Raw genomic sequence first — 27,086 nt, forward strand, 5'->3', positions numbered from 1 at the left:
GAAGCGTCAGGTAAAAGCCAATAAGCAGCATTCCTCTATGGCCTCTACATCAGTTCTTGCCTCCAAGTTTCTGTCTTGAGTTCCTGTCCTGACTTAATTCGGAGACAGGGCAGGGCAGGAACTCAAATAATCTATTGTTAGATGGAATAAACCCTTTCCTCTCCAAGTTGCTTTTGGTCTGGTGTCTTATCAAAGCAATAGAAGCCCTAAGACAAGCAGAGTCAGCAGTTTAACATACCTGGACCCAAATGAGTCTGGAGGGAGAAGAGATCTGTTGAAGGCTGTATATGAAAGTCATTCAGACATGAAAACCAGCATTCAGTAACTGTCAGAATGTCAGGAATGAGAGTGGTGTGTGAATTGGGGAGGAGAAAGACTAAGGTAACACATGGCAGAGGTTAACAGAGCCCAAATCACAGAAAGCCATGCTAATTTTATTAACTTATATAATGCATGAAGTCTATAATTTAAAACTACAGAGGTTTACTACAAATCAGTAAGAAAATACAAATACCCTATATATTAATCAGGACAGAAGCCAAATACAACTATCTTAAACAAGAAAGGGACTTTATTGGCTCAAAAAACTTTAAAGTCCAGAGGTAGGGCAGGCTTTAGGCACATCTGGATCTAGGGCCCCCAAATAAAATATTAGAACTTAAGTTTTCTCACCATCCCTGCTGGCCTGAATGTCTCCTCCAATATGTCCTCCATATAGTAAGAATGCAGGCTCACATCATCCTCGGGTCTCCAGTATCTCCAAAACCTTCTTGCCAGTGTTTGCACTTCTGTTGAGCACTCTCCCTAGCCTTTAAACTGTATGCCTCATCTCTAACCACTGTGGCTAGGATGCTGTATGGCTTATGCCAAGCCTGCTCGTGTGCTCACCATAGTCATATGGGATGGGTTATCCACAATACCATACTGTTACCATACATACAGGGAGAAATACAGAACAGACACCCACACGTAACCCCATACAAAAGCAGTAGAAGCTATGAATGACCAACCAACCCGCAGGGAATTGTAAATAGCCAACTTCACTATTCTTCAGAGAAATGTAAGGACAGTTTCTTTTTTTCTCTATACCCATCCCAAACAGATAAGGACTATCAAGTGTAGATAAGGCTATGTGGGGAAATGAGCACTTCTCATAGTTGGTAAAGATTACATTGATGAGTAAGTAGAGTGTCTAGTAGCTGACCATGCACCTTACAGGAATTTAAATACCAGAATGTTTAACACAAAGATATCTTAAAATTCCTCATATAATCCAGTTTATTTAAAAGGTGTCCACATTTCTGCATATTCATATGGAAATGTGTGGAAACTGTACTTGGATGTACAGTACACTGCAAAGTGGAACCAACCAGAAGCCCTGAAGAAAATGGTCTCTGCTCTTATACTTTTTTTTTTTTTTGGTGTAAACTGTAGTTATTTATACTTTCATAATTAAAACAAAGAAAGAAAAGAAATGAGCAAGACCAGATGAGGACATAAAAATAGCCAATGAACAAAAATGTTCCATTTTACTAATAAAGGCGCAACAAGAAAATGAACTGGCCTCTAGGATGAGCAGCACTGACAGGAGCAAACGGGTATTACTACCAATGGAGTATTAGTGTAAGCTGTAGTTCCCCCCAAAATGTCAAATATATATTTTGTGAGCCAATAAATCCATTTCTAGTCATTTGTATTACAGACCCAACTACATAGGTAGTAAATGTATGTCTATAGATGTCATCCATATCTATTATGTATAAAGAACCTACTAACCCATCACTATGGGGTTGCTTAGATGGACTGTTGAGTGTTTTCATGCAATGGAATGCTATGCAGCTATGAAAATGTCCACATCAGTGTAGGGAGTGAAAGCAAGTCTCACTACAGATGTGCAATGGAGATATGTTACTATCTCAGGTTTGTGGAGGATTAAAGCACTGTAGTGGGAGCCTGTACTCAACCCCAAAGGTCAGCTATTATTTTAAAAGATGTTTGCTTAAACATGTACAGAGCTAAATTTGGAAGGATAATAAACCCAATTATCACTATTTCTGGCTAAATCTGATGTCTTTTTCGGCTTTTGTTTTTGCACTGTGAAAAATTCAAATGGGCATATATAATAGCTTTTCAAGCTTGTTAACTAGGAAAAAAAATGTAGTGCTTAGTAAGCAGGACTTCACTTATGCCATCACTCTCAACAGACCAATCAAAAAACCTGACCTTGGGAGTTGTAGCCCTGCCAAGTCCAAGTCACATGATCTTTGGGTCCTTTTGCTAGTCCACAGTTCTAGGTGAGATTCGGTATTCATTCCAATCCAATGCTTAGCAAGCAAACTGTTTCAGTATAGAAAACATCCCCTAAACTCACACGGGCTGCAATGGTCAAACATCAACTAGTTGTGATTATTTAAATCACTAAAAGCCACTACACAGACTGTAGGGTCAGTTAGTATGCATGCACTAACAGAATTGCTAACCTGAAAGGTGCTAGCTAGGCCACTGCTTGGCACTTGTTACCAGCCTACTTCATTACTGTGTACCTCCCAAAATATGTGTGGTGATCGTGTGAAGTCAGCAATCACTAACTGTAAATTAACTGGTTAAGCAGTCGGTTAAATACAAAGCCCACGGCGTCCTTTTCCTGTAAACCACCAGGGTTTTAGTCCAGTCCCCTCCCCACAGAGCCTTGTCTGAGCTTCCTTCTCAAAAGGAACACGGCGTCAGGGCTGACAGACCTCATACGTTCACCAACTCTAATGCTACTTCTGTGCTTTCACGTCACATGCAGCTTTGGCCTCGGAGACAAATCTATCCTAAACTGTTAAGCCTGACATTCCACCCAGAGGTTACCTACCCTAAGAGTTCTGTCATCCCTGCGGGCTTTATATAAATGTGCCAACTCAAAGTCCTACTGGGAGAGAAGCCAGTTGTTAATAAATAAGTAAGGCAATTCCAAGCTACTTTATCTAGAGCAGAGGAGTTTGCAGCTTTATTGGACATGAACTTGTTTCCTCTCAGCCACAGAGAAAAACCCAAACAGAAGTCCCTACATTTTCTTGTATAACTTAAAAATACATTATAGCATTACTACATATTTATACTTCAATAAATCTTAAATCTATAAAGCACATTTCTTATAATTGTTATCAGAAAATCATGAACAAGCTTCATTCGGCCTCACTTCACTAGCTGTGTGGCATTTATTACTGCTTTTCAACAGGCTCAGGCAAAAATCTCATTTTTCACGTTAAAATTTGACAAAGCACCAGATATGACCCAAATCACTGGAACTATGAAATATCTGTACTTGCATGGATAGTTTTCCATGTAACAGTGCCTGTCTTATATAAAAAGCCTCTTCTCTTATCCAATGCTTTAACTTCCAGAGTTTTCCATTAAATAGTAGAACCACAGAACTTGGATTCTTAGCCAAGTATACAGGCATACAGAATCCTACTACTAAAATGTATTACTCTTAATAAATTTTTTTTAAAAATGTGTTAAGACTGTAAATTTAAAAAAAAATCAATTCTGACAACTAATAAACTAGTTATTAATAGCTTAGTTGTTTAAAGTACAGTTCATTCAACGTGTAGTTACAACCACAATGCTACTAGAAATGATGTTTGGATTTTTAAGATTCATTAACTTTCAAACTAAAAGAGTGTGATTTGAACTCACCTCTGAAGAATGCTAAGAGCTGACTAGCTGACTCTGAGCCGACATCTCCCTCCAAACACAGCACACTGGCAAGAGAACTACAACTCTGGGGCTCTCAGAGGTGAGCGGGGAATGCTGAGGGGAAATCAATCCCTTGTGACTTACAGTGGAACAGATTCCTACCGACTGACGATAGGAGTACAGTACCTGGCACAGTGCATTGTCGGTAGAAATGTTTAATAATAAATGTATGGCTGTTTTAGCCTGGTGTTAAACCCTTGTGTACCAAAGGAATAAAAATAGCAAACCTGATATTGTTACCCACCCCATCAAGGAATGTCCTGTCCTTAACTAGCATGAGGCAAATGAATTAGATGTTTGAGGTTTTCTAAAAGCCATGTCATGTAATTACCTAACTTTACATTTGCCTTTCAACATCACTACATTCTTCCTTAGTGTCTGCCTTACCATCACTTTTACAACTGTCTGTTTTTACACAGGAAAACCATTTTAATTAGTAAGATTCCCACAAGTTAGGTAAAATCACTTTTCTTTTCGAGTTTTCCTACAGGATGACTGTACCTAAGTGACATGCTTCACTGGGTAAGTGCCCAGTGTGTCCCCTCTACTCTCTGAAGTTTTGCTACCATCTCTCATCTGAGATCTTAAGGCTCATCTGAGTCTGAGGCTTTGGCCTTTATCTTCTATTTTCTCAAATACACTCATCCTGAACAAAAGGAAACTAAGCTTTAAAGGATGTTTCTGAGTCTTGAGGATGGGCTTTTAGATTTTACAATTCCTATGTTGCCTTTTAAAATAAAAACGTATGCACCCTTACAGAACACTCCAATGACCAACACAGAAATAAAGTAGCTGTCTGAAAAAGGAAAGAGACAAAGAACCAGGTAGCTCATTACTTGGGGAGAAAAAAAAGAGAATATAAACTTCACAAGAAAAATTTAGGTATTAACACCTGAATTATTTAAAATTTCAGTTTCTAGGCAGGTATAACACCATTTCTTTCAAGATAATAATGGTGAATGAAGTTTTTTTTTTCTATTTCCCAGTAGATTTTCCCAGTCAACAGGGAAAAATAAGTTTCCATATCTCTTCATGTTTTTAATTTTGTCTTCATTTCTGAAGAAAAAGACCTGAGTGCTGATTGTTTCCTCCTAATTTCTTAAACCTTCACAACATTCAAAAGTTTTTCTGCATTGTGTCGTCTCTGATGTCTGAAGAGGTTTGAGCTCTGACTGTAGGATTTCCCACACTGCACACACTCGTAAGGTTTCTCCCCAGTGTGGATACGCTGATGGTTAATGAGCCCAGAATTCTGGCTAAAAGCTTTCCCACATTCAAGGCATTTGTAGGGTTTTTCTCCAGTGTGGACTCTCTGGTGTTGCACAAGGATGGAGCTTCTGCTGAAGGCTTTTCCACATTCAACACATCCATACGGTTTCTCGCCACTGTGGATTCTCTGATGAAGAATGAGGGCGGAGCCCTGACTGAAGTGTTTCCCACATTCATCACATATGTGTTGTTTCTTTCTAGAAGGATTTCTCTTTCTTTCAAACCTACCCTTGGGAAAACAGGTTTCTCCATATTTAAAAAGCTGGGGAACACCTATGTTGAGAGTGCCGGGGCCTTCATGAGACTCTCCAGCTGAAGCCATCTCCTGCTTGGGAGCCAGTGCTCCATTTTCTGTCGTGGCATCATCATCTGAAACAGAGAAAATGTAAACATCACTCAATACCTAGCTGGAGAGGAAAGAACTTGAAGGGAAAGGGGGTTTTGTTGTTGATGTTGAGACAAGGTCTCACTATGCAGCTGCTGCCGCCTCAAACATGCTATGCAGACCAGGCTGGCCTCCAATTCACACATCTGCCTGCCTCTGCCTCCCAAATGCTGGGATTAAAAGTGTGCCGCTACCATACCTGGCAAAAAAACCTTTTTCATGAACTAAAAATAAACAGATTATGCACATCTATGAATATATAAGGTTGACTACTCTCAAAAAAGAAAAAGAAAGAAGACTATCAAGTTAATGAGCTAATGGCAAGATAGCAAAATGGCACAAAAGGTTTCATCTAAATTTAACACAGGGGTTAGAGATGGCTCAGCCATTAAGGCACTTGATCCTCCAGAGGACCCAAGTTCAGTTCCCAGCACTGCCAGGAAGCTCACAACCATTACAACGCCAGCTCTTAGGGACCCAACTTCCTTTTCTGACCGCTTTGGGCACCTGAACAAGTGATATACACTTACATGCATATAATACACACATTAAAAAAATAGAGTAGGTGACAGATTATCAGATAAAGGGAGAAAAATCCAACTGATATGGCTAGGTCTGAAAAAAACTTTGGGAAAAAAACAATGACTGTTAGAAAAAAAAATTTTTTTAAAGAAATTACATCAAAAAATCTGTCAAACAGTAGCTACTGCTGAAATCAGTCAGTCTGTCACACCCAATACTGAACTTACAGCAGAATACAGGAGTCCTGACTGAAAAAAAAAGCCAAGACTTGGGTGTGTGAGATATACCTTTAACTCAGCACTCAGGGAAGGGAAGGGAAGAAGATGTCTGTGAACTCAATGCCAATTCCAAGAACAAAGCAAGTTCCAGTCAGGGCCACAAAGTGAGACCAAGTCTCAAATAACAAGACAAAAAGCTAAGTCTAATCCGAGTACAGCCTATGTTAACTAAAGCCATGACACTTAAACTTCAATACACAATAAATAAGCTTCCCTACTAAGGAAACTTGCTCCAACTTGGAATTTGTCATGACAGCTAGAAAAACTGTTCAAGTCTTAGAGAGATGTGTCCAGAAAGAAAAAGCCTCAATATTTTAAGTGGCAGCACTGTCTACCCGCAGGCAGGGATAAGAACCAACATGTTTCTGGAACTTTAAGCAGTACAGAGTAGACAGTTGTCACACAGTGAGCAGGAGCACTCAAAAGCAGCCCGGGATAAGTGATAGCAAGGTTAGTCAATCGAGAAAGCAGAAGAGAGGGAGATCCAAGGGCCTGAGGGGCCATGAGGCCTACATACTTGAAAAGTCAAGTATGAAGGGTAGATGGACATATGACCTGGAATAAACGGAATGTTGTGGATGGGAAAGCTACTTGTTTGCTAAAATGAGGCCAACAGACAATTCTGACATTTAGGAAGAGGACATGTTTTCTACCCATGAAAGCATATCTTGAAAGGACAAGTACAGTTCCTAAACTAGGCAACAGAACGCGCTCCCATGATAGGTAAAACCAGTGTGGCAGATTACACCTGTACCCCAGTTCTGACTTGTAGCCCCACTCCTACGGGGAAGAACACTGCTCATATCTTAATTTATGGCATGCTAGTATTAATTTCCACCTACCTCAAGGACTGACTCCTGAAACAATCTCAAACAAAATGTCACAGAAACCAACTGCAGCACAGTAAGTTTAGTATACTTGGTCTTATAGACAAGTGCATGGCATTAGTACCAGTACTGCAAGGCTCTCTCCTGACCTGACAGTGCCTGCACTTACATGCACACACTTGTACTCAAGTTACATGTAAGTTTTAAAAGACAGATAATGTTTTTTAAGTTTCTTAAGGGGGCTGGAGAGATGTTCAGTGGTTGAGCACTGGCTACTCTTCCAGAGGACCCAGGTTTAATTTCCAGCACCCACAAGGAAGCTCACAACCATCTGTAACTCCAGCTCCAGGAGATTAGACAGCATCTTCTGACTTCCAAGGGCACCCAATAAGCACATGCTACATAGACACACATGAAGGCAAATACCCATACACATAAAATAAAAAGGAGAAAAAGAAAGTTTCTTAAAAGGCTCTAGATAGAATATTGAAGGAAAAAAACAAAAATAAAATTTAAATTTAAATTAAATTTTAAAATTTAATTAGAATTAAAATTTCCTGGAATTTTAGGAAAACTTTGGTGATACAATAAACAAAAAGGCTGAAGGAGGTTTCAGATAAATTCACCATGTCAATACAGTTAGGCAGGAAACTGAAAGCAAAGGGCATTAGCAGACAGCAGCTAAGCAATCCCATCACCAAAACAGACTTGGTCTCCAGGTACTGGCTGAGAAATGCAGATGTGAGCCCAAGATAGGCAGGTCTTCATGAAGAAGACTGCAAAAAAGCTAACGATGGTAATGTCTGGGAGCAAAAAATACCTAAGGCCAATGAATCAATCATCAGAAAAAGTCAAGCTCTTAATGCATAGGAATTTCTGATTAAAAGGATTTTGCCACAAGAACAAGCAAAGCACTCTGGGGAAAGGCCACACCACACGGTGCCCTGGTCCTCACCACAGTGCCTCAGAGAGTGGAGTTCCCAGGATGCCCACTTGAGCTGGTTCTCTACAGCATCCAGCTCAGAACTCGGTAATCCCTGAGCATCTTCTTGAGATGTTATCTCTTCTACAAGCACTTCCCGTTTCTGCCGACGGAGAGAAACCTGAAAACAAGAGTTCAGTTTGGTTGAGAAGACATTCTGACACTAAGCACACATAACAGAAACTATACAGAGACACGAGAATCCTAGCTAGCAGAGCAGCCAGGTATTGCAAAGTTGCAAGGGAACTGGAAGGAGGTATAAACATGCTTCTAACTTAGCCAAGTGAAGTTAACTCAGCAGTGTGCCTACTGCTGTATGAGTATTTCCACCTGGGAAAATAAGGCAAGCATGCTCACCGGCTGACCAGGGTCATCAAGCTCACTCTCCAAGTCCTCTAGAACAGCCACTGCCTCCTCTCCATTCTCTGGGTGATGCTCTCGAACCCAAGTCTGTAGCTCCTTGGGTAGGATGGCAACAAACTGCTCCAAAACTACCAGCTCCAGTATCTGCTCCTTTGTGTGTGTCTCTGGTCTGAGCCACAGGCGGCAAAGTTCTCGGAGCTGGCTCACCGCCTCTCGAGGTCCTGGTGAATCCTGGTATCCAAATTGCCTGAAGCGCTGCCGGAAAACCTCCGGGTCAGGGAGATGGTTCCAGGAAATGCTCGATCCCTCTTCACCATCAGGATCCTCCTCTAGTTTCACTCTCAGAATTTTTTCTTCTTCATCTGGATTTGGGATGATAAGTATTGAATCTTCTTCCACTGACTGTGCAGACATTCTGTTACAGTACTTCAAGAAAAGGCAATGGAGGCAAGGTATACACCTCAGAGAAATACCCTGTTTTCCTCAAAAGTACTCCTAAGGTATAAGAAACAGAAGACACATAAATCACCAAGTATCCCATGATATTCAAAAGCAGCAGCAAAAAAGATATGCTGTTTTACTGGATTAAAAATTCCAATTAATAACCTATAACCTATACCGATTGAAATTCTAACATAGCTGCTAAATTATAGCCAATCTAGCCTGCTGCCTATTACAGCATCCATAGTAAAGTAGTGTAAAAATTTTAATGACTAAAAAGCACAGAAGCGTTTCTTGTTGAGAAAATATGATGTATCTGTCCAGGATCAGCAGGGTCACTTGGTTGGCCAAGGCCTGCTGCCGAGCCTGCTGACCCGAGTCCGATGACCAACAAGTACATAAGCGAAAGCTTACTTCTGCACAAGCCGGACACGACGTGTACACCCCCCCCACACACACACACACAAATAAGATGTAAAAATGTTTTTTTAAAATGATTTATGGGCATTGGTGGTTTTTCTTGCATGTATGTCTGTGTGAAGGTGTCAGACCCCTTGGAACTGGAGTTACACACAGTTGTGAACTGCCATGTGGGTGCTGGGAATTGAACTCAGGACCTCTGGAAGAACAGCCAGTGCTCTTAACCACTAAACCATCTCTCCAGCCCCATTAATATGTTTAAATTTTGTGTATATAAGTCATTAAATTTAATTGTGGTTCAGGCTATAATGGTAAGAGTTGACAGCATTCAATGATTTCAGCTAAGATCTAAAACAACGTAATATTTACTATCTTGTCCATTCTTGGAAAAAAAAAGATTGCCAATCTGTGACATATGGTCAACCAAAGGTAATTTAATAACCTAAGGAATCCAGGTAAGAAGCCATCTATCTCAGTGGTCTCCAAATGCTCTGAAGCTTGGGACTGGAAAGCTGGTCCAGCAATTAAGAAGGTGTTCCCTTGCAGTGGACCCTGGTTTGTTTCCAGCACCACAAGCCTCTCTCTTCTAACCTCCTTAGGCACCAGGCAAACACGTGGTACAAATATACATAAGATAACAAACTAAACATTCAGAGCGGTGGGACATGTATAACTTTTTTTCCCCCATTTATTTTGTGCTGGAATGCATCAGCACAGGCGTGGAGGTCAGAGGACAACAGGCAGGAGTTAGTTCCTCCCTCCTGCTATGTGCAATCTGGGATCTTAGGAGCAAGGCCCCTACCCGATGAGCCACCTAGCCCATCCCACTTTTCTTTTCATTTTTTGCAAACCTGGAGTAGGAAACAGATCAACCACAGCCCCAGCCCGAACCCCCCGGATTAGAGACTTATCCAGGGACCTTACACACCCTCCTCTACTGCTGAGCTAACTCTCGGAATTGTGCATAAATACTATGTTGTTTGTTTAGGAACTCCCTAAACTTAAAATATATGTGAGAAATGTTCACTAGTAGCTAGCTATGTGTCCTAAATCTGTAACCTCAACACGGAGGCAGAAGCAAGGTTATCCTCGTCTACATGGCAAACCCAACCTGGGCTAGTAGATCTGTCACAAACTCTGCTTTACACAGTTCAGTAACCGATCGCATAACACTGCGGAAGAAGCTATTTCACATAACATGCAAATGTTACTCAGGCATCCACCACACCATATATACATTTAAACTTACAGTAACAAGTATCAGCTGCAGCAAATTCTATTAGGAAAAAGCACTTACAGTTCTCAGTGGACAGGAGTCTTTTTTCCTCAGTCAGCTTCCCTAACTTTTCCTTCGGGGAAATTTGAACTACTTTCTGGTCCTTTTGGTATTTGCAAAATCATAACCGTGCCACGGATAACAGCACATAGACACTCTTAACTCTACAGCTACTGTTTAATCAATCAGAGCCAAGAACCAAAAAACCAGAAACTTAACAAAACCTTACTGAAACCGGTCAAGGTGAAGACAAAGGATGAGAAAATGCTGTATCAAACTGACAGGTCATATAGATAAGAGTGGGATGGCCTGAGAACAAAATCCAAGTTATTTGTTCTTATTCCTGGAGCCGACTCTTATCAACAGCTCACGTATTTCTACATAACAGAAACTGCTTTTTCTTTTACTTTGTACTGCACCAAGCTCGTGGAATGTGCAATCCGGCACTCGGCAGGATCCAGGTCTTCAGCGACCTCCCGCCTCACAGCGCCGTGCCCAGCCTGCCCCAGCAACTCGGCCGTCCTCTTCCCAGCATTCACCAGGAGGGCCGCAGAGGCCCCGCCACACTGGACAGGCACTTCCGCCCGGGACCAGCAGGACTACAAATCCCAGTAGGTGGTGCGCGAGAACCGCCGGATCCCACTTCAGCTTGAGCGTCTCCCAGAATCCTACGCGAGCCGCCAGAGCCTCGAAATAGAACAAAACCGGCCCGTGGGGGAGGGGAAAGCAGGGCGGCGAGGATGCGGGCGCCGGGGGCTCTGCGGACCCCCGAAGTGCAGCAGGCCGCCGCGGCCCTTCCGCCGCGGCCTTCTGTGCGCACGCCCGGGATGCCGAGCGACGCCGGCCTCCCGGCCCCTACCCGCGCCCTCCTCCTCGAGCCCTACCCCCGCGCGCCGCTGACCTCTGGCTCGGGACCCGCCGCAGCCTCGTCGTCCCGGGCAGACGCAGCGCCGCCGCTTCCAGCCGCTTCCCACAAGCCCCCGGCGCGCACGGCTTCCGGTCCGCAGGACGGGGGGCGGGAGGGAAATGGGGGAGCCGATGCCCGGGGTTGCCATGGGGACGCGCGGTGAGCGGGGGAGGTGCGGCTTGATGACAATGGCCGCATTGAGGCTGCGCTTGGCCTGGCGCCTTTCGCAGAGTGACTGTTGCTCTCTGTTCCACTCCAGAGAAAGGAGAGGGGAGCAAGAGGGACGTGGGCGGCAGTTCCACGAGTGCCCGGTACTCCTCTCCGGAGCCCTCTGGTTAACTGACGAAAGAGAACATTTCTGAAAGTGTGCTGTAATCGGGTCAACCGCAGTCGCTACGTGTAAATCGGTTACATTGCCCCCGCACCCTATAGTGTTTGCTACTTAGGAGCTTTGGGCCCTGACACAAGGTTTGCCTCTAACCATGCCTCAAACCATCGTCCTCCACTAGCTGTGTCTCAGAGACTACGACAGGTTATCAAAGAAACAAGATGAAACTAGTTGAGGCCTTTGGCTAGTCACAGAGAATTGCAGAATACACGCATGCTGGTTGTTTAAGGCAGCTGCAGGTGTAGTCACTTAGATCGCCGTATTCCCCTTTTTAAAGTCCTCTAGTGGATCTCAGCTACCTTAACTATTGACAGAAATTTGTTACGTTGTCCCGTAGGTTGTCTATGGTCTGTTGCCTGCCTTTTCCTTCTGACCGTGATTGTGCATGACTCTTATTAAGCATGGGACTTATTGTGCAGCCTCAGCCTCACTGACCAATGAATGCCCTTTCCTCCAGGTGGCCTCCATATGCTTGTGGCCACCCTTAGAAGTGATCTTCTAACTTAGCTGTGCTTTGTTTGAAAGTCCTGTAAAGTTGGGTCCTCTAGGTCCTGGTTAGCACAGTACCCACACCTAGTTTCTGGATGCTGACTGGTACATAGAAAACTCAGTAAGTACACTTTGAATAAGTGAATGAATTGTAGGCTGGTCACATTGCATGAGGCCTTTGCTAGGTCACATGTCAAGTCTCAGAAATCGCACAAAAGAGCTCTGTTTTGAAAATACTCTTGTAAGAAGCATAGGTCAAGTTTGCAGAACATTGAAGCGGTCCTCAGGCTTTGCCCTATTGTCTCATTCAGGAAAGGGCCTCTGCAGAGTGTCCTCGCCTCTGCTCCCGTAGTGAATGAGAGAGCAGTAAACAGGCAGCTGACAGAATAGCAAGACTCAACGTTCCAGCCGGAGCTCACCTTCCCATAACCTCTGGAACTTTCCTCTCTTCACTATGAGACTCTAATACAGCCTTTTTACCCTCGGGTTTGGCTATAGCCAGAATCCGGCTTGGCTGGTCTCTGCAGCCTTTTCTCTATTGTGACTCCTGAGAGCTAACTCAAAGCATCTTTTTGTTTCTTTAGGAGATTTTATAGCGAATTAATACTGAAAAACAAAAATAAACATACTCAAGTAAAAATGTGACATTTTATAATTCGCTTTGCCTTTTGATCCATTCTCAGTTAATTTTAAAGTAGCAAATGGGATTCGTACTGGGCATTTCCTTCTAACATTACTTCTTTGCAGGCACCCACTTTGGAAAACTCGCTTCAAGCCCCATCATGAGGGCACCAGTGGAGGTCAGAGGGCGTCAGATTACCTAGCTGGAGTTACAGGGAGCTGTGAGCTACTTGACATAGGCACTTGGAACCACACAGTCCCCTGCCAGAGCAGTATGAGCTCTTAAGCACTGAACTATCTTTCCAGCCCAAAGATTTATTTACTTTTATGAGTTTGGATGTTTTGCCTGCAGTATATATGTATGTGCATCACATGTGTGGCTGGTGCCCTTGGCAGCTAGAAGAGGCATTGAATCCCCTGCAATTGGAGCTACAGATGGTTGTAAATTGCTGGTAACCTAATCTGGGTCCTTTGGAAGAACGGCCAGTGCTCTTAACTGCTTGGCCTCATTTCTTTACCAGCTAAATCTTTTTAACCTTTCTTTGTATAAAAATGTCTCATTTATTGGTAAAACAAGCCAACAGAAAACAGACATCGCCTGGGTGCCAGAGTCTTAGAAATGAGTAAAATGAAATTAAGATTCTTTTAAGAGGACTAACTTGCTAGGAAATAACAAGATTAGAAAGTATTCCTCAGGAATTGTGGAAGTGCCACAGTAAAAAGAACAGAATAGCAGCAGGGAGTGATTTGTGCTGAGAGAGGGGCAGGCACCCTGAGGCAATGGGCACAGTCATGAATGGAGCCACCCCATGGACAAAGTTTGTACAGATAGGCTTGGTTTTGTTTTTAGGTCTTTTTTTTAAAAAGGCTTCTTAGCCAGGTGGTGGCAAATGCCTTTAATGCCAGCACTTGGGAGGCAGAGGCAGGCAGATTTCTGAATTCGAGGCCAGCCTGGTCTACAAAGTGAGTTCCAGGACAGCCAGAGCTACACAGAGAAACCCTGTCTCAAGGCGGGGGGGGGGGGGGGGGGGGGAGGCTCCATACTTATGTTTGTGTACACCATGTGCAAGCGGGTATTTGTGGAGGTCAAAAGCAGTGGACCACGTGATGCTTTGAATAGTCCCCATATGCTTGGATGCATAGTGTCCAGTTAGTGGAACTGTTGATAAAGGATTAAGAGGTAGCCTTGTTGGAGTTGTGTCACTAGGGTGGCTTTGAGTTTAATTGTAGTCCCAATTAGATAGCTGGTGCACTTGCTCATCCATTCGCCTTAACCCTGCCATCTCCCCCAACTCCTCTCTGCCTCTGGCTTATGACAGATATAAGCACTTAGCTGCAGCTTCACCATCAAGGCTGCCTACCTGCTGTCAGAGTCTGCCATCATGCTCATGGGCTCTACTACCCTCTGGAACCCTGAGCCGAAAATTAAATGCTTTCTTTTATATGTTGGCTTGGTCATGATGATTTGTCACAGTAGTAGGAAAGTAACTACAGCAAGCCAACAAGACCAAGTCCCTGGAGTGGCTGAGAGCCTCCTGGATTCAGGTGGATCCCAGTAGTCAAACTGCCTAAATTTCTGGCAGAAGGTCTCCAGGCTGTAGAGCTGTGCCAGTCAGGGCTCTGGTCCAGACCACAGGCCTGCTCCTCTTCTGTCTTTCCTATGAGAATCCTATCAGGCTCATCCAGGGTTTGAAGAAAGTATGTTGATGACTCTTTAACATTGCAGCTCGGGGCTGTTAGTCTTAATCTCGAGGGTGTAGGACTTTCCTTACAGACACTCCTAAAAGACACTACCAAAATACACTAAAAGATAGAAATAGAAACAAGACAAGGGACAAAAATTCTTCTTAAAACTAAACAATTAAGATCAGAAGCTCAAGACTACAGAAAATCCTGACCTTGTCCTTAATACCAACCATTTTCAAGGATGCCTTTCTTAAGACAACCAAAGAGCTAAATCTCATCAACTCATGTATGTGATTTCCAACTTCTGAGAAACCCTTGCCCAAAGTAGGTGATGAAATGGTACAATATGAGATCAGCCCAGGAGTGCAAAGGACCTGCCAGAGAACAGGGACAAGAGGGAGTCGAAAAGAACATTCTCCCTGTTCAGGTTCAAAGAGCCCAAAGAAATAGCCCCATGGGAAAGATTTTCTGTGGATTTTTCAGCTTCTGGTGACTGTTAAAACTATTTTTTATGAGGCATAGAATCCCGGGCCTTTTGCATAGTAGGCAAGTGCTCTACTACTGAGCTACCTCCAGCCCCAACAATATTATTTTGATGTTAGAAGAATTATTTTTAAAAATTGATCATATATTCTTTTTCTTAATGTTTCCTAATTTTATAGTCTTATTTCTCATTTTGACTATCACTATTTTTAATTACTGTTGAATCCTCACCTTCTATCTAAATTTCAGTATTACAAATACTGCCAGCAGGCACAGCTTTGCGCAGTTCTCTCGTTCCTGATTATTGGCTTCAAGTATACCCCAAGGCACCTGCATACTGGGGTCAAAGGAATGTGGTAAATCCTGCCTTGCTGTATATTACCAAATAAATTACAAAACAGAGTATCAATCACAGTTTCACCAGCAACACAACACTTTGTCAGGGCAGCAGCGTCTGCATATATTCCCTTGCTAATAAAAAGGAAGACCGTTTTAGTCTATGAATCGCTAGTAATCAAAATTTAAAATCTAGAGAGTATAACAGTGTAAGTTCACCCACAACTGATACACAAATCTTACCAGTGCCCCGGTTCTCCCTTTTTATGTAGCCTGTGGCTTTATCCTGCCTCACTCCAAGTACTATACAAGATAGTGGCAATATAGCTGTGACATGAGTAAGCCTGGGGTTTTATATACCTTATGTTACCAAATAATACCTTCACACAGAAACATGATAGCATGCAAACCATGACAGAAGACAGAGGATTTGCTCTGTTCTACAGCACTTAATAAAACTTGCTTAAGTCCTCATAAAGCCTCCTCATAAAGCTGGAGAAGGTTATTTTTATCACCATGTTGTAAAAGAGGAATCTATCATAGCAAGATGAGGTTCCCAGGGCCTAAGGGGTAGGGTGCCACCCTGAATACCGAAGTGATGGGGGTCCAGCACAGAGTAAGAGGCCCACAACAGCAGACCATGATGAGTCCTAGGTCAGAACAAGAATATGGGGCTGACATCTCTATGGATGGTCCATAGAGGTTAAGGTTGGCTTCTGGAAGTCACAGGCGAGGAGCCTGTTCAGCACTTTGGAAGAAATCACAACTGCTCCCAGCTCTCCACCTGAGATGGTGAAACAGATGGCCCAAAACTTAAGGTGGCCTGAAGGAGCAGGACCCCAGGAGCAAAGGCTTCCCCGTCTGGAGCCAGGATTTGGGGATTCCTAAGTGCTTCCTGTGAGGGGAATTGCCTTGGCAGGCAGTAGGGGCACAGAGAACATGGGACAGGCTGATGCAGGTTGAGTGTACATGAGAAAACGAGAGGTGATGCTCCAGTCTCAAATCCCAGGGAAAGCCTACTGTCAGGTCTTGAAAGCCAGAGGGAAGCACTCTTCTAACAGCAGAGCGGTTGCCATGGAGACCAACTGCCCTTGGTTGGAATTTGGTGCGGGGGGGGGGGCGGGGGGGGGGAAATAAGCTGGGCAGACTTGATGAACTCTAATGAATTCAGGGAGGGTCCGTTCCTCGCGCTAATAAAAACCATCGTTTCTCAGAGTCCTGTCAACAGCTAGATAAAGTTACAGAAAAGAAACCCCAAAAACCTGGGCTCATGTAAAATCACAGAAATTGGGAGGCTGCTGGGGTTTGTCACAGTTTGCTGGTCCCATCTGTACATTAAATGTAGCTATGCTCCAAATATCTATGTTTTAACCAATTGGTCTAACACATACCCAAACATAGAACATAGTGGCCTTGTTTTTTTGTTTGTTTGTCTAGAACCGATTTGTACCATTTATTTTGTCACCAGAACATATGTTTATATATCCTCAAATATCTTTAAGTGCAATCCACAAATAAGTCTAGGACTAAATGTAGTTTTCTCCTCTGCCAGCCTGCTCTAAGGGGGCTGGGGACAATTCCACAACTGCTCACAGCTTAAAACCTAGTTGGAAAATGGATTCCTGAACATCAAAACAATGCACCAGGGGCCTGGAATAGAGACTTTATAGATGCCTGGAAAATGCACTTGTAAAGGGAAATAAGGAATTAGCCAAGAGAAATCTAATGCTAGAAAACTGTTAATTCATAAATGGCAACGAGACAGATTCCTTTTGGTACATGGTCAGAGGCTGTGTGGTCCCACACTGGCTGAGGGCACATCAGAAATGCAGAGAACCTGATATCTTCTAAGCCTACACAGATACAAACCTCAGAACGAAGAGCATCCATGATGCACGGCAGTGTGAGGCAGGGTTGCTGGAGCTCCTCAGCTGTCAAAGGCTGAGTCTGTATTGAAAGGCTGAAGGAGGTAGAGTCTGATGTCCCCCAGTAACAGCAGCAGCAAATACCCTCAGGAAGTGCAGAGCTTGTGTGTGCTGGATGGCCATATCTTTGCCACTTTAATTCCAACAGGGTCCTTAGCTTCTCGAATGGAGCCTTTCATATTCAGGCAGGTCTTTCACCTTAGGCACCATTGCACCTCTCTAGAAAGCCCTCAGAGACACACTTAAAAGTGGACTTTTAGCGGGTTGGTGGTGGCGCACGCCTTTAATCCCAGCACTTGGGAGGCAGAGGCAGGCAGATTTCTGGGTTCGAAGCCAGCCTGGTCTACAAAGTGAGTTCCAGGACAGCCAGGGCTACACTGAGAAACCCTGTCTCTAAAAACAAAAAACAAAAAACAAAACAAAAAAAAAAGAAAAAAGAAAAGAAAGAAAGAAAAAAAGTGGACTTTTAGCCAGTGGTATTACATCCCTTTAATCCCAGAAGCAGAGGCAAGCAAATCTCTGAGTTCTAGTCCATATAGAGTGAGTTCCAAAACAGACAGGGCTACATGGAAAAACCCTGTCTCAAAAAAACTGAAGAGGGAGTGCTCTAACCTTGGGACTCAGGGGAGATTGCCATTTTCCCTCCGGTGACTCTCTAAGGTGGGTCCACTCATGAGTGAACAGGCTGCAGAAGCAACAGAGCTTCTGGGACAGTGTCTTATAGGTCTACATCTGCAGTCAGGAGGTGGGGCTATTCCACAGCCTTTTGTGCACTGGTCTTGCCAGGAGAGAGCTGGTCTCCCAGGAGTGCTGACACAGGCTTACAGACTCACAGGAAGAACAAGCTCCAGCCAGAGACAGCTAGAACATCTAACATCAGAGATTACCAGATGGCAAAAAGCAAACATAAGAATCTTACTAACAGAAACCAAGACTACTTGGCATCATCAGAACCCAGTACTCCCACCACAGTGAGTCCTGGATACCCAAACACACCGGAAAAGCAAGATTCAGATTTAAAATTATATATGATGACGCTGGTAGAGGATTTTAAGATGGACATTAATAACTCCCTTAAAGAAATACAGGAGAACACAGCTAAACAGGTAGAAGTCCTTAAAGAGGAAACACAAAAATCCCTTAAAGAACTACAGGAGGACACAGGTAAACAGGTAGAAGCCCTTAAAGAAGACAAAAATCCCTTAAAGAATTACAGAAAAATGCAACCAAACAGGTGAAGGAATTGAACAAAACCATTCAAGATCTAAAAATGGAAGTAGAAACAATAAAGAAATCACAAAGGGAAACAACTCTGGAGATAGAAATCCTAGGAAAGAAATCAGGAGTCATAGATGCAAGCATCACCAACAGAATAGAAGAAATAGAACAGAGAATCTCAGGTGCAGAAGATTCCATAGAAAAACATGGACACAACAATCAAAGAAAATGCAAAATGCAAGAAGATCCTAACTCAAAACATCCAGGAAATCCAGGACACAATGAGAAGACCAAACCTAAGGATAATAGGAGTAGATGAGAATGGAGATTTTGAACTTAAAGGGCCAGTAAATATCTTCAAAAAAATTATAGAAGAAAGCTTCCCTAACCTAAAGAAAGAGATGCCCATGAACATACAAGAAGTCTACAGAACTCCAAATAGACTAGAACAGAAAAGAAATTCCTCCCGACACATAATTATAAAAACACCAAATGCACTAAACAAAGATAGAATATTAAAAGCAATAAGAAGGTCAAGTAACATATAAAGGCAAACCTATTAGAATTACTTCAGAATTCTCACCAGAAACTATGAAAGCCAGAAGATTCTGGACAGATGTCATATAAACACCTAAGAGAACACAAATGCCAGCCCAGGCTACTATACCCAGCAAAACTCTCAATTACCATAGATGGAGAACCCAAAGTATTTCATGACAAAACCAAATTTACACATATCTTCCCATGAATCCAGCCCTTCAAAGGATAATAAAGGGAAAACTCCAAAACAAGGAGGGAAACTATACCTCAGAAAAAGCAAGAAAGTAATCTTTCAATAAACCTAAAAGAAGATAGCCACATGAACAGATCCCAACTCTAACAACAAAAATAACAGAAAGCAACAATGCCTTTTCCTTAATATCTCTTAATATCAATGGACTTGATTCCCAAATAAAAAGACATAGACTAACAAACTGGCAACTCAAACAGGACCCAACTGTTGGAGACCATACCATGAGAAAGCAAGCTATTCACAGTCTCCCACCCTGACAAGCCAAATGGCCTTGTGCTAAGGAGCGGGTCATCACTCCCTTCTCCCTGTTCCCTTCCTGGCACCTGAGGCTGTAAAAGCTGATTATAGTCCCCTCTTCCTTATCTCTTCCTGACTCCCATGACATCCAAGGACATGAGTTATGTGCTGAGCCCAGCCTGACACCCAAGGCTGTTAAGGAGGATACAAATTTCAGAGATAAGATGCAGAGTGCCCACCGCCTGGAGCCTGACTTCGGCCCTCATGTGCCCTGATGCCCACTTCTTTGTTCTTTGTTAATTCCCCCTCAACCCCTCCCTTTTCCCCTCAATGTATGCTTTAAAACCCGGAGTTTTCAGCCTAATAAACTGAGACCTTGATAGGAACTCTCTATTGGGCTCCACTCCTTCTTTCTCTCCCTCCCATTTTCTCCCAGGTTGGTGGTCCCCCTCACACCCATGAATAACTGAGTCCTGCTGGGCAGGATAAAAAGACATAGACTAACAAACTGGCAAGTTTTGTGTCAACTCGACACAGCTGGAGTTATCACAGAGAAAGGAGTTTCAGTTGGGGAAATGCCTTCACGAGATCCAGCTGTAAGGCATTTTCTCAATTAGTGATCAAGGGGGGAGGTCCCCTTGTGGGTGGTGCCATCTCTGGGCTGGTAGTCTTGGTTCTATAAGAGAGCAGGCTGAGCAAGCCAGGGGAAGCAAGAACATCCCTCCATGTCCTCTGCATCAGCTCCTGCTTCCTGACCTGTTGAGTTCCAGTCCTGACTTCCTTGGTGATGAATAGCAGTACAGAAGTGTAAGCCGAATAAACCCTTTCCTCCCCAACTTGCTTTTGGTCATGATGTTTTGTCCGGGAATAGAAACCCTAAGACACCACCTCAGGGACAAAGACAGACAAGACACTACTTCAGGGTAAAAGGCTGGAAAACAATTTTCCAAGGAAATGGTCCCAAGAAACAAGCTGAAGTAGCCATTCCAATATCAAATAAAATTGACTTTCAACCTAAAGTTATCAAAAAAAAAAAAAAAAAAAACCAAGGAGGGCACGTCATACTCATCAAAGGTAAAATCTACCAAAATGAACTCTCAATTCTGAACATCTGTGCTCCAAATGCAAGGGTATCAACATTCATTAAAGAAACTTTAGTAAAGTTCAAAGCACACATTGCACCAATAATAGTGGGAGACTTCAACACCCCACTCTCATCAATGGACAGGTCCTGGAAACAGAAACTAAACAGAGACACAGTGAAACTAACAGAAGTTATGAAACAAAAGGATTTAACAAATATCTATAGAACATTTTATCCTAAAACAAAAGGATATACCTTCTTCTCAGCACCTCATGGTACCTTCTCCAAAACTGACCATATAATTGGTCACAAAACCGGCCTTAACAGATACAAGAAGATTGAAATAATCCCATGCATCCTATCAGATCACCACAGACTAAGGCTGATCTTCACTAATAACATAAATAATAGAAAGCCCACATACACGTGGAAGCTGAACAACACTCTACTCAATGATAACTTGGTCAAGGAAAAAATAAAGAAATTAAAGACTTTTTAGAATTTAGTGAAAATGAAGCCACAACATTCCCAAACTTATGGGACACAATGAAAGCAGTCCTAAGAGGAAAACTCATAGCTCTGAGTGCCTCCAAAAAGAAACTGGAGAGAGAATACACTAGCAGCTTGACAGCACACCTAAAAGCTCTATCTAGAACAAAAGGAAGCAAATTCACCCAAGAGGAGGAGACAGCAGGAAATAATCAAACTCAGGGCTGAAATCAACCAAGTAGAAACAAAAAGAGCTATAAAAAGAATCAACCAGCCAGGTGCTGGTTCTTTGAGAAAATCAACAAGATAGATAAACCCTTAGCCAGACTAACTAGAGGGCACAGGGACAGTATCCTAATTAACAAAATCAGAAATGAAAAGGAAGACATGACAACAGAATCTGAGGAAATCCAAAAAAATCATCAGATCCTACTACAAAAGCCTATACTCAACAGAACTGCAAAACTTGGATGAAATGGACAATTTTCTAGACAGATACCAGGTACCAAAGCTAAATCAGGATCAGATTAACGATCTAAACAGTCCCATATCCCCTAAATAAATAGAAGCAGTTATTAATAGTCTCCTAACCAAAAAAAAAAAAAAAAAAAAGCCCAGGACCAGATAGGTTTAGTGCAGAGTACTATCCGACCTTCAAAGAAGACCTAAGTCCAATACTCCTCAAACTATTCCACAAAATAGAAACAGAAGGTACTCTACTCAATTTGTTCTATGAAGCAACAATTACTCTGATAATTAAACCACATAAAGACCCAACAAAGAACTTCAGACCAAATTCCCTTATGAATATCAATGCAAAAGTACGCAATAAAATTCTCGAAAACCAATTCCAAGAACACATCAAAACGATCATCCATCATGACAAGTAGGCTTCATCCCAGGGATGCAGGGATAGTTTAATATATGGAAATCTATCAACGTAATTCACTATATAAAAAAACTCAAAGACAAAAACCACATGATCATCTCATTAGATGCTGAGAAAGCATTTGACAAAATCCAACACTCCTTCATGATAAAAGTCTTGGAAAGATTAGGAATTCAAAGCCCAGACCTAAACATAATAAAAGCAATATACAGCAAACCAGTAGCCAACATCAAACTAAATGGAGAGAAACTTGAAGCAATCCCACTAAAATCAGGGACTAGATAAGGTTGCCCACTCTCTTTCTACCTATTCAATATAGTACTTGAAGTCCTAGCCAGAGCAATTAGACAACAAAAGCAGGTCAACGGGATACAAATTGGAAAGGAAGAAGTCAAAATATTTCTATTTGTAGATGATATTATAGTATACATAAGTGATCCCAAAAATTCCATCAGAGAACAACTAAACCTGATAAACAACATCAGTGAAGTAGCTGGATATAAAGTTAACTAAAATCAGTGGCCTTTCTCTACACAAAGAATAAACAGGCTGAGAAAGAAATTAGGGAAACAACACCCTTCACAATAGTCACAAATAATATAAAATACCTTGGTGTGACTCTAAGTAAGCAAATGAAAGATCTGTATGATAAGAACTTCAAGTCTCTAAAGAAAGAAAGCAAAGAAAATCTCAGAAGATGGGAAGATCCCATGCTAATGGATTGGTAGGATTAATATAGTAAAAATGGCTATCTTGCCAAAAGCAATCTAAAGATTCAATGCAATCCCCATCAAAATTCCAACTCAATTCTTCACAGAGTTAGAAAGGCCAATTTGCAAATTCATCTGGAATAACAAAAAACCTAGGATAGCAAAAACTATTCTCAACAATAAGAGAACCTCTGGTGGAATCACCATCCCTGACCACAAGCTGTACTGCAGAGCAATTGTGATAAAAACTGCATGGCACTGGTACAGCGACAGACAGGTAGATCAATGGAATAGAATTGAAAACCCAGAAATGAACCCACACACTTATGGTCACTTGATCTTTGACAAAGGAGCTAAAAGTATCCAGTGGAAAAAAGACACCATTTTCAACAAGTGGTGCCAGCACAACTGGCGGTTAGCATGTAGAAGAAGGCAAATTGATCCATTCTTATCTCCTTGTACAAAGCTCAAGTCCAAGTGGATCAAGAAACTCCACATAAAACCAGAGACACTGAAATTTATAGAGGAGAAAGTGGAGAAGAGCCTCGAAGATATGGGCACAGGGGAAAGATTCCTGAACAAAACACCAATGGCTTGTGCTGTAAGATCAAGAATCGAGAAATGGGACCTCATAAAACTGAAAAGCTTCTGTAAGGCAAAGGACACTGTCAATACGACAAAAAGGCAACCAACAGATTGGGGAAAGGTTTTTACCAATCCTACAACCGATAGAGGCCTAATATCCAATACAAAGAACTCAAGAAGTTAGACTCCAGAGAACCAAATAACACCATTAAAAAATGTGGTACAGAGCTAAACAAAGAGTTCTCAACTGAGGAATACCAAATGACTGAGAAGCACCTAAAAAAAAAAAAGTTCAACATCTTTAGTCATCAGGGAAATGCAAATCAAAACAACCCTGAGATTCCACCTCATACCAATCAGAATTGCTAAGATCAAAAACTCAGGTAACAGCAGATGCTGGCAAGGATATGGAGAAAGAGGAACACTCCTCCATTGCTGCTGGGATTGCAATCTTACACGCGTTCGCGACCGGCCAGGAAAGACGCAGCAAACCAGAATCTTCTGCGGCAAAACTTTATTGCTTACATCTTCAGGAGCAAGAGTGTAAACCCCCCATTGCTTACATCTTTAGGAGCCAGAGCGCCAGAGCGCCAGAGCGCAGAGCAAGAGCTCTATTGTTTACATCTTTTGGAGCAAGAGAGCAAGCCCAAAAACAAAAGCGAAACTCCGTCCCTATTAAGGAGAGTTATCCTTCGCCTAGGACGTATCACTCCCTGATTGGCTGCAGCCCATGGCCGAGTTGTCGTCATGGGGAAGGCAGAGCACATGTAGTGGAAAACTACCCTTGGCACATGCGCAGATTATTTGTTTACCACTTAGAACACAGCTGTCAGCGCCATCTTATAACGGCGAATGTGGGGGCGGCTTCCCACAGTTCCCCCTTTTCTATTAATAAGAGCAATAGGCCACCCATAATAATGAGAGTGGAGATAGAGGTCAAATCCCCAGTGTGCAGGTAAAGGAGCCGTACACATAACCTCCTCCCAGGCTCATCACCTAGAGGGGTCCTGGTCTGGTCCCGTGTTGTTTTTCCTGGAGGAAGGACACTTGAACACTCAACCTTCTTGAAAGATGACATGTCTCCCTAGAATAGGCTCATATATGCCGCAGAGCCCTTCTACTGCAGTGCTTAGCCGTGCAACTCTCTCGGGCTGCTGAAGCACACTCACTCTGTCCCGTGCAATGAGACTAGCCTCGTGGTGTGCAAGAGCTGAGTGGCCAGCGACCTATTGCTTAAGCATAGATAACCATAAATCAGGGGAAGCACCATGTTCTAGAGCTGCAAGCGCCTGGGCAATAACCACCTTGTCTCTCCTAGTTTGGGCCTTAAGCTTACAGACCAACCAGAGAAGCAACACTAATCCACAGCAAAGTGTATCTCCAAATAATATCAATCCCACCCATTCTTTAAAGAAGGAAAATGCTGAGGAGATCCAATTGGGTAATCCTTTGGTCAGGGACAGGTCCAAGCGCGTGGAGTTGACCTGAAGTCTCAATTCCCGAAGGATCTGTTCAAATTCAGCCGTCCAATTCTGTAACATATACTGAGAAAGACTTTTTGACAAATTAGCTGCCCTAGTAAATTTCTCATACTGAATGGAAGTAACACACAATCCCGGAAACTTTTGTTCACATCCCAGCTGAGCTATTTGCCATAATACATCTAGTTGTACCTGGACAAGATCTATGAGTTGATTAACCAGCATGAGACCACCCTGTATCATGACATTAGCTGAGGCCTGTTTATCTATGACTGTAGTCACTGAGGCTGACAAAGTGTTAATGGTGTCAGTCGTCTGGACCTGTCCAGACAGAGCCAAGGCTGTCTGAATCAAGGCCAAACCCAGTTCCTAGTTAGTGGTAAAAAAGCAGGGGAATACTTGAGCATTATACATCACCGGCATTGGGAGTGGAAATGTCGACATTATCCCCCAACGCTGCTCTCTCTTTATTATTGACGCCCTGGACATCACCAAGACGAGGGACATCAGTATTCCCTTGGTCAGTCTGGATTTTTCGGGTGAGTCTTTCTGGTATCCAAAATGGGTTGTCTTCATTCTGTGGGAAAACACAAATAGCTCCCCTGGATCTTATCAAAATAGGATCCGGGCCATACCATTTATTATCAAGGACATTTTTCCATTTAACCATCTCATTGGGCCTATCTGGCTCTGAACAATGACGTTCAGCCGCAGTATGGCCATGAGCATCAATATTTAAAAAATTGAGTGTAAAGAGTGCCATAGACACAGACACTCTTGGTACTCGGGGTAGAGTCTCGACTCCCCTCTTCTGTTTTATTAGATAGGCTTTGAGGGTGTGATGCGCACGCTCAACAATACCCTGTCCTTGAGGGTTGTATGGAAGTCCAGTCAGGTGGGTCACGTCCATCTGACGGCAGAACTGCTGGAATTTTTGAGATGTATAAGCTGGTCCATTATCAGTCTTAAGGAGTTTGGGTTTCCCCCAAGCACTCCATGCCTCAAGGCAATGTTGAATCACATGTGAGGCTTTTTCACCTGTTAAAGGTGTGGCAAACATTACACCAGAGCAGGTGTCAATAGAAACATGTAAATATTGATTTCTCCCAAAGGAGGAAATATGCGTGACATCCATTTGCCAGACCTGTAATGGCCTGGCATGAGTAGATAAAATTTGACAACAATCTAAAGGCATTATTAAGTAATCAGAATCACTTTCAGTAGAACCAATCCCTCTGGCAGCTCAAGGAATACCAGAGGAAGGAAAACAGCCATGTAGGCTTGGCAAAATTATTAGTTGAGCTATTCTGTCCCTTTGTGATATAGAAAAGACAACTTGAGGACAAGAACAGAGAACCTGAAGTTCCCCTTTATAATCCTGATCTACAACTCCAGGGTGGACAATAAGACCTTGTAGGCTGCAAGAGCCTGCCTCTGTCTCTCTGGCCACAAAATCTGAGAAGGACTCCTGAGGTCCCTGGACGATCTTTGTTAGTTGTCCAGTGGCTTCACCTGCTCGGGAGAGCGCCTTCCAGGCCCTAATAGCCTTTTCATCTGATTCAGAACTACTAAGAACTGGCTCCTTGAGCTCATCTAGTGATGAGTATAGGCTCCTTCTCCTAGAAGCCTCCGCTGATTGATCTTTTTTCTTTTCTTTTTCCTTCTCCTTCCTTCCAATCTCTCCCCAGGTATTCTTACCTGACCTAAACTTTTCCTCGGGTTCAAGACCCTTGGAAAGGCCTGTATACTTAGTTTGTGTACCATATTTCCTCTTTGCTCCTACTCTCTCTCCCCGCTTTACTTCTGATAGATTGCCCTGAATTTCATCCAGAATTTTCAGCCCTGCCTTAACCACTTGATAACATGTGAAAAGGAACAAAAAGGCTCCTAACACTAGAAAAAGTTCAAGGTCAAACATACCTTGTAAAGCTATTTCCCACTTTACTTCTGATAGACTGTCTTGAATTTCGTTAGAAAGTTCAAGGCCAGACGTACCTTGTAAAGCTATTTCCCACTTTACTTCTGATAGACTGTCTTGAATTTCGTTAGAAAGTTCAAGACCAGACTTACCTTGTAAAGCTGTACTCACTGGTACCCCTGTTCCCCAGCTGAAGAGTTCTGAATTCATGCAGTTGAATCCTCAACAGTCTGTTTTACGGGAACACTTCATTACCACCATTCCCCAGCTGAAGAGTTCTGAATCCACGCTGGATCCTTCTCAACAGTCTGTTTTACGGGAACACTTCATTACCGTGACC

At 42.8% G+C, this 27,086-nt stretch overlaps 1 protein-coding gene across 3 annotated transcripts; it reads right to left on the reverse strand.

Annotated features, from left to right (window-relative positions):
• Window positions 1–413: 413 nt before the first annotated feature.
• On the reverse strand, window positions 414–11,510 carry Zfp24 (zinc finger protein 24). 3 transcript variants are annotated; one of them, NM_021559.3, is made up of 4 exons: window positions 11,409–11,510; window positions 8,365–8,865; window positions 7,981–8,128; window positions 414–5,382 (listed from the first exon to the last, which is right to left on the reverse strand). In NM_021559.3, the coding sequence occupies exons 2-4, from the start codon at window positions 8,782–8,784 to the stop codon at window positions 4,844–4,846; spliced, it is 1,107 nt and encodes a 368-aa protein (NP_067534.2). In that variant the 5' UTR covers window positions 8,785–8,865; window positions 11,409–11,510; the 3' UTR covers window positions 414–4,843. The 3 variants fall into 3 exon arrangements, with proteins under 3 accessions (NP_067534.2, NP_001344377.1, NP_001344376.1); NM_001357448.1 differs by lacking the exon at window positions 11,409–11,510 and adding an exon at window positions 10,915–11,067; NM_001357447.1 differs by lacking the exon at window positions 11,409–11,510 and adding an exon at window positions 10,529–11,067.
• Window positions 11,511–27,086: the final 15,576 nt, after the last annotated feature.

This window comes from Mus musculus, chromosome 18 (assembly GCF_000001635.26).
Source record: "Mus musculus strain C57BL/6J chromosome 18, GRCm38.p6 C57BL/6J".
NCBI classification, from domain to species: Eukaryota; Metazoa; Chordata; class Mammalia; order Rodentia; family Muridae; genus Mus; species Mus musculus.

Excerpts from the sequence above, each read along its gene's own strand:
- Zfp24 (NM_021559.3), bottom strand. The coding sequence starts at position 8,784 with ATGTCTGCACAGTCAGTGGAAGAAGATTCAATACTTATCATCCCAAAT. Across the intron at positions 8,129-8,364 it reads TTGATGACCCTGGTCAGCCG|GTTTCTCTCCGTCGGCAGAA; the intron begins GTGAGCATGCTT and ends TCTTGTTTTCAG. Across the intron at positions 5,383-7,980 it reads CCACTCTCTGAGGCACTGTG|ATGATGATGCCACGACAGAA; the intron begins GTGAGGACCAGG and ends TCTCTGTTTCAG.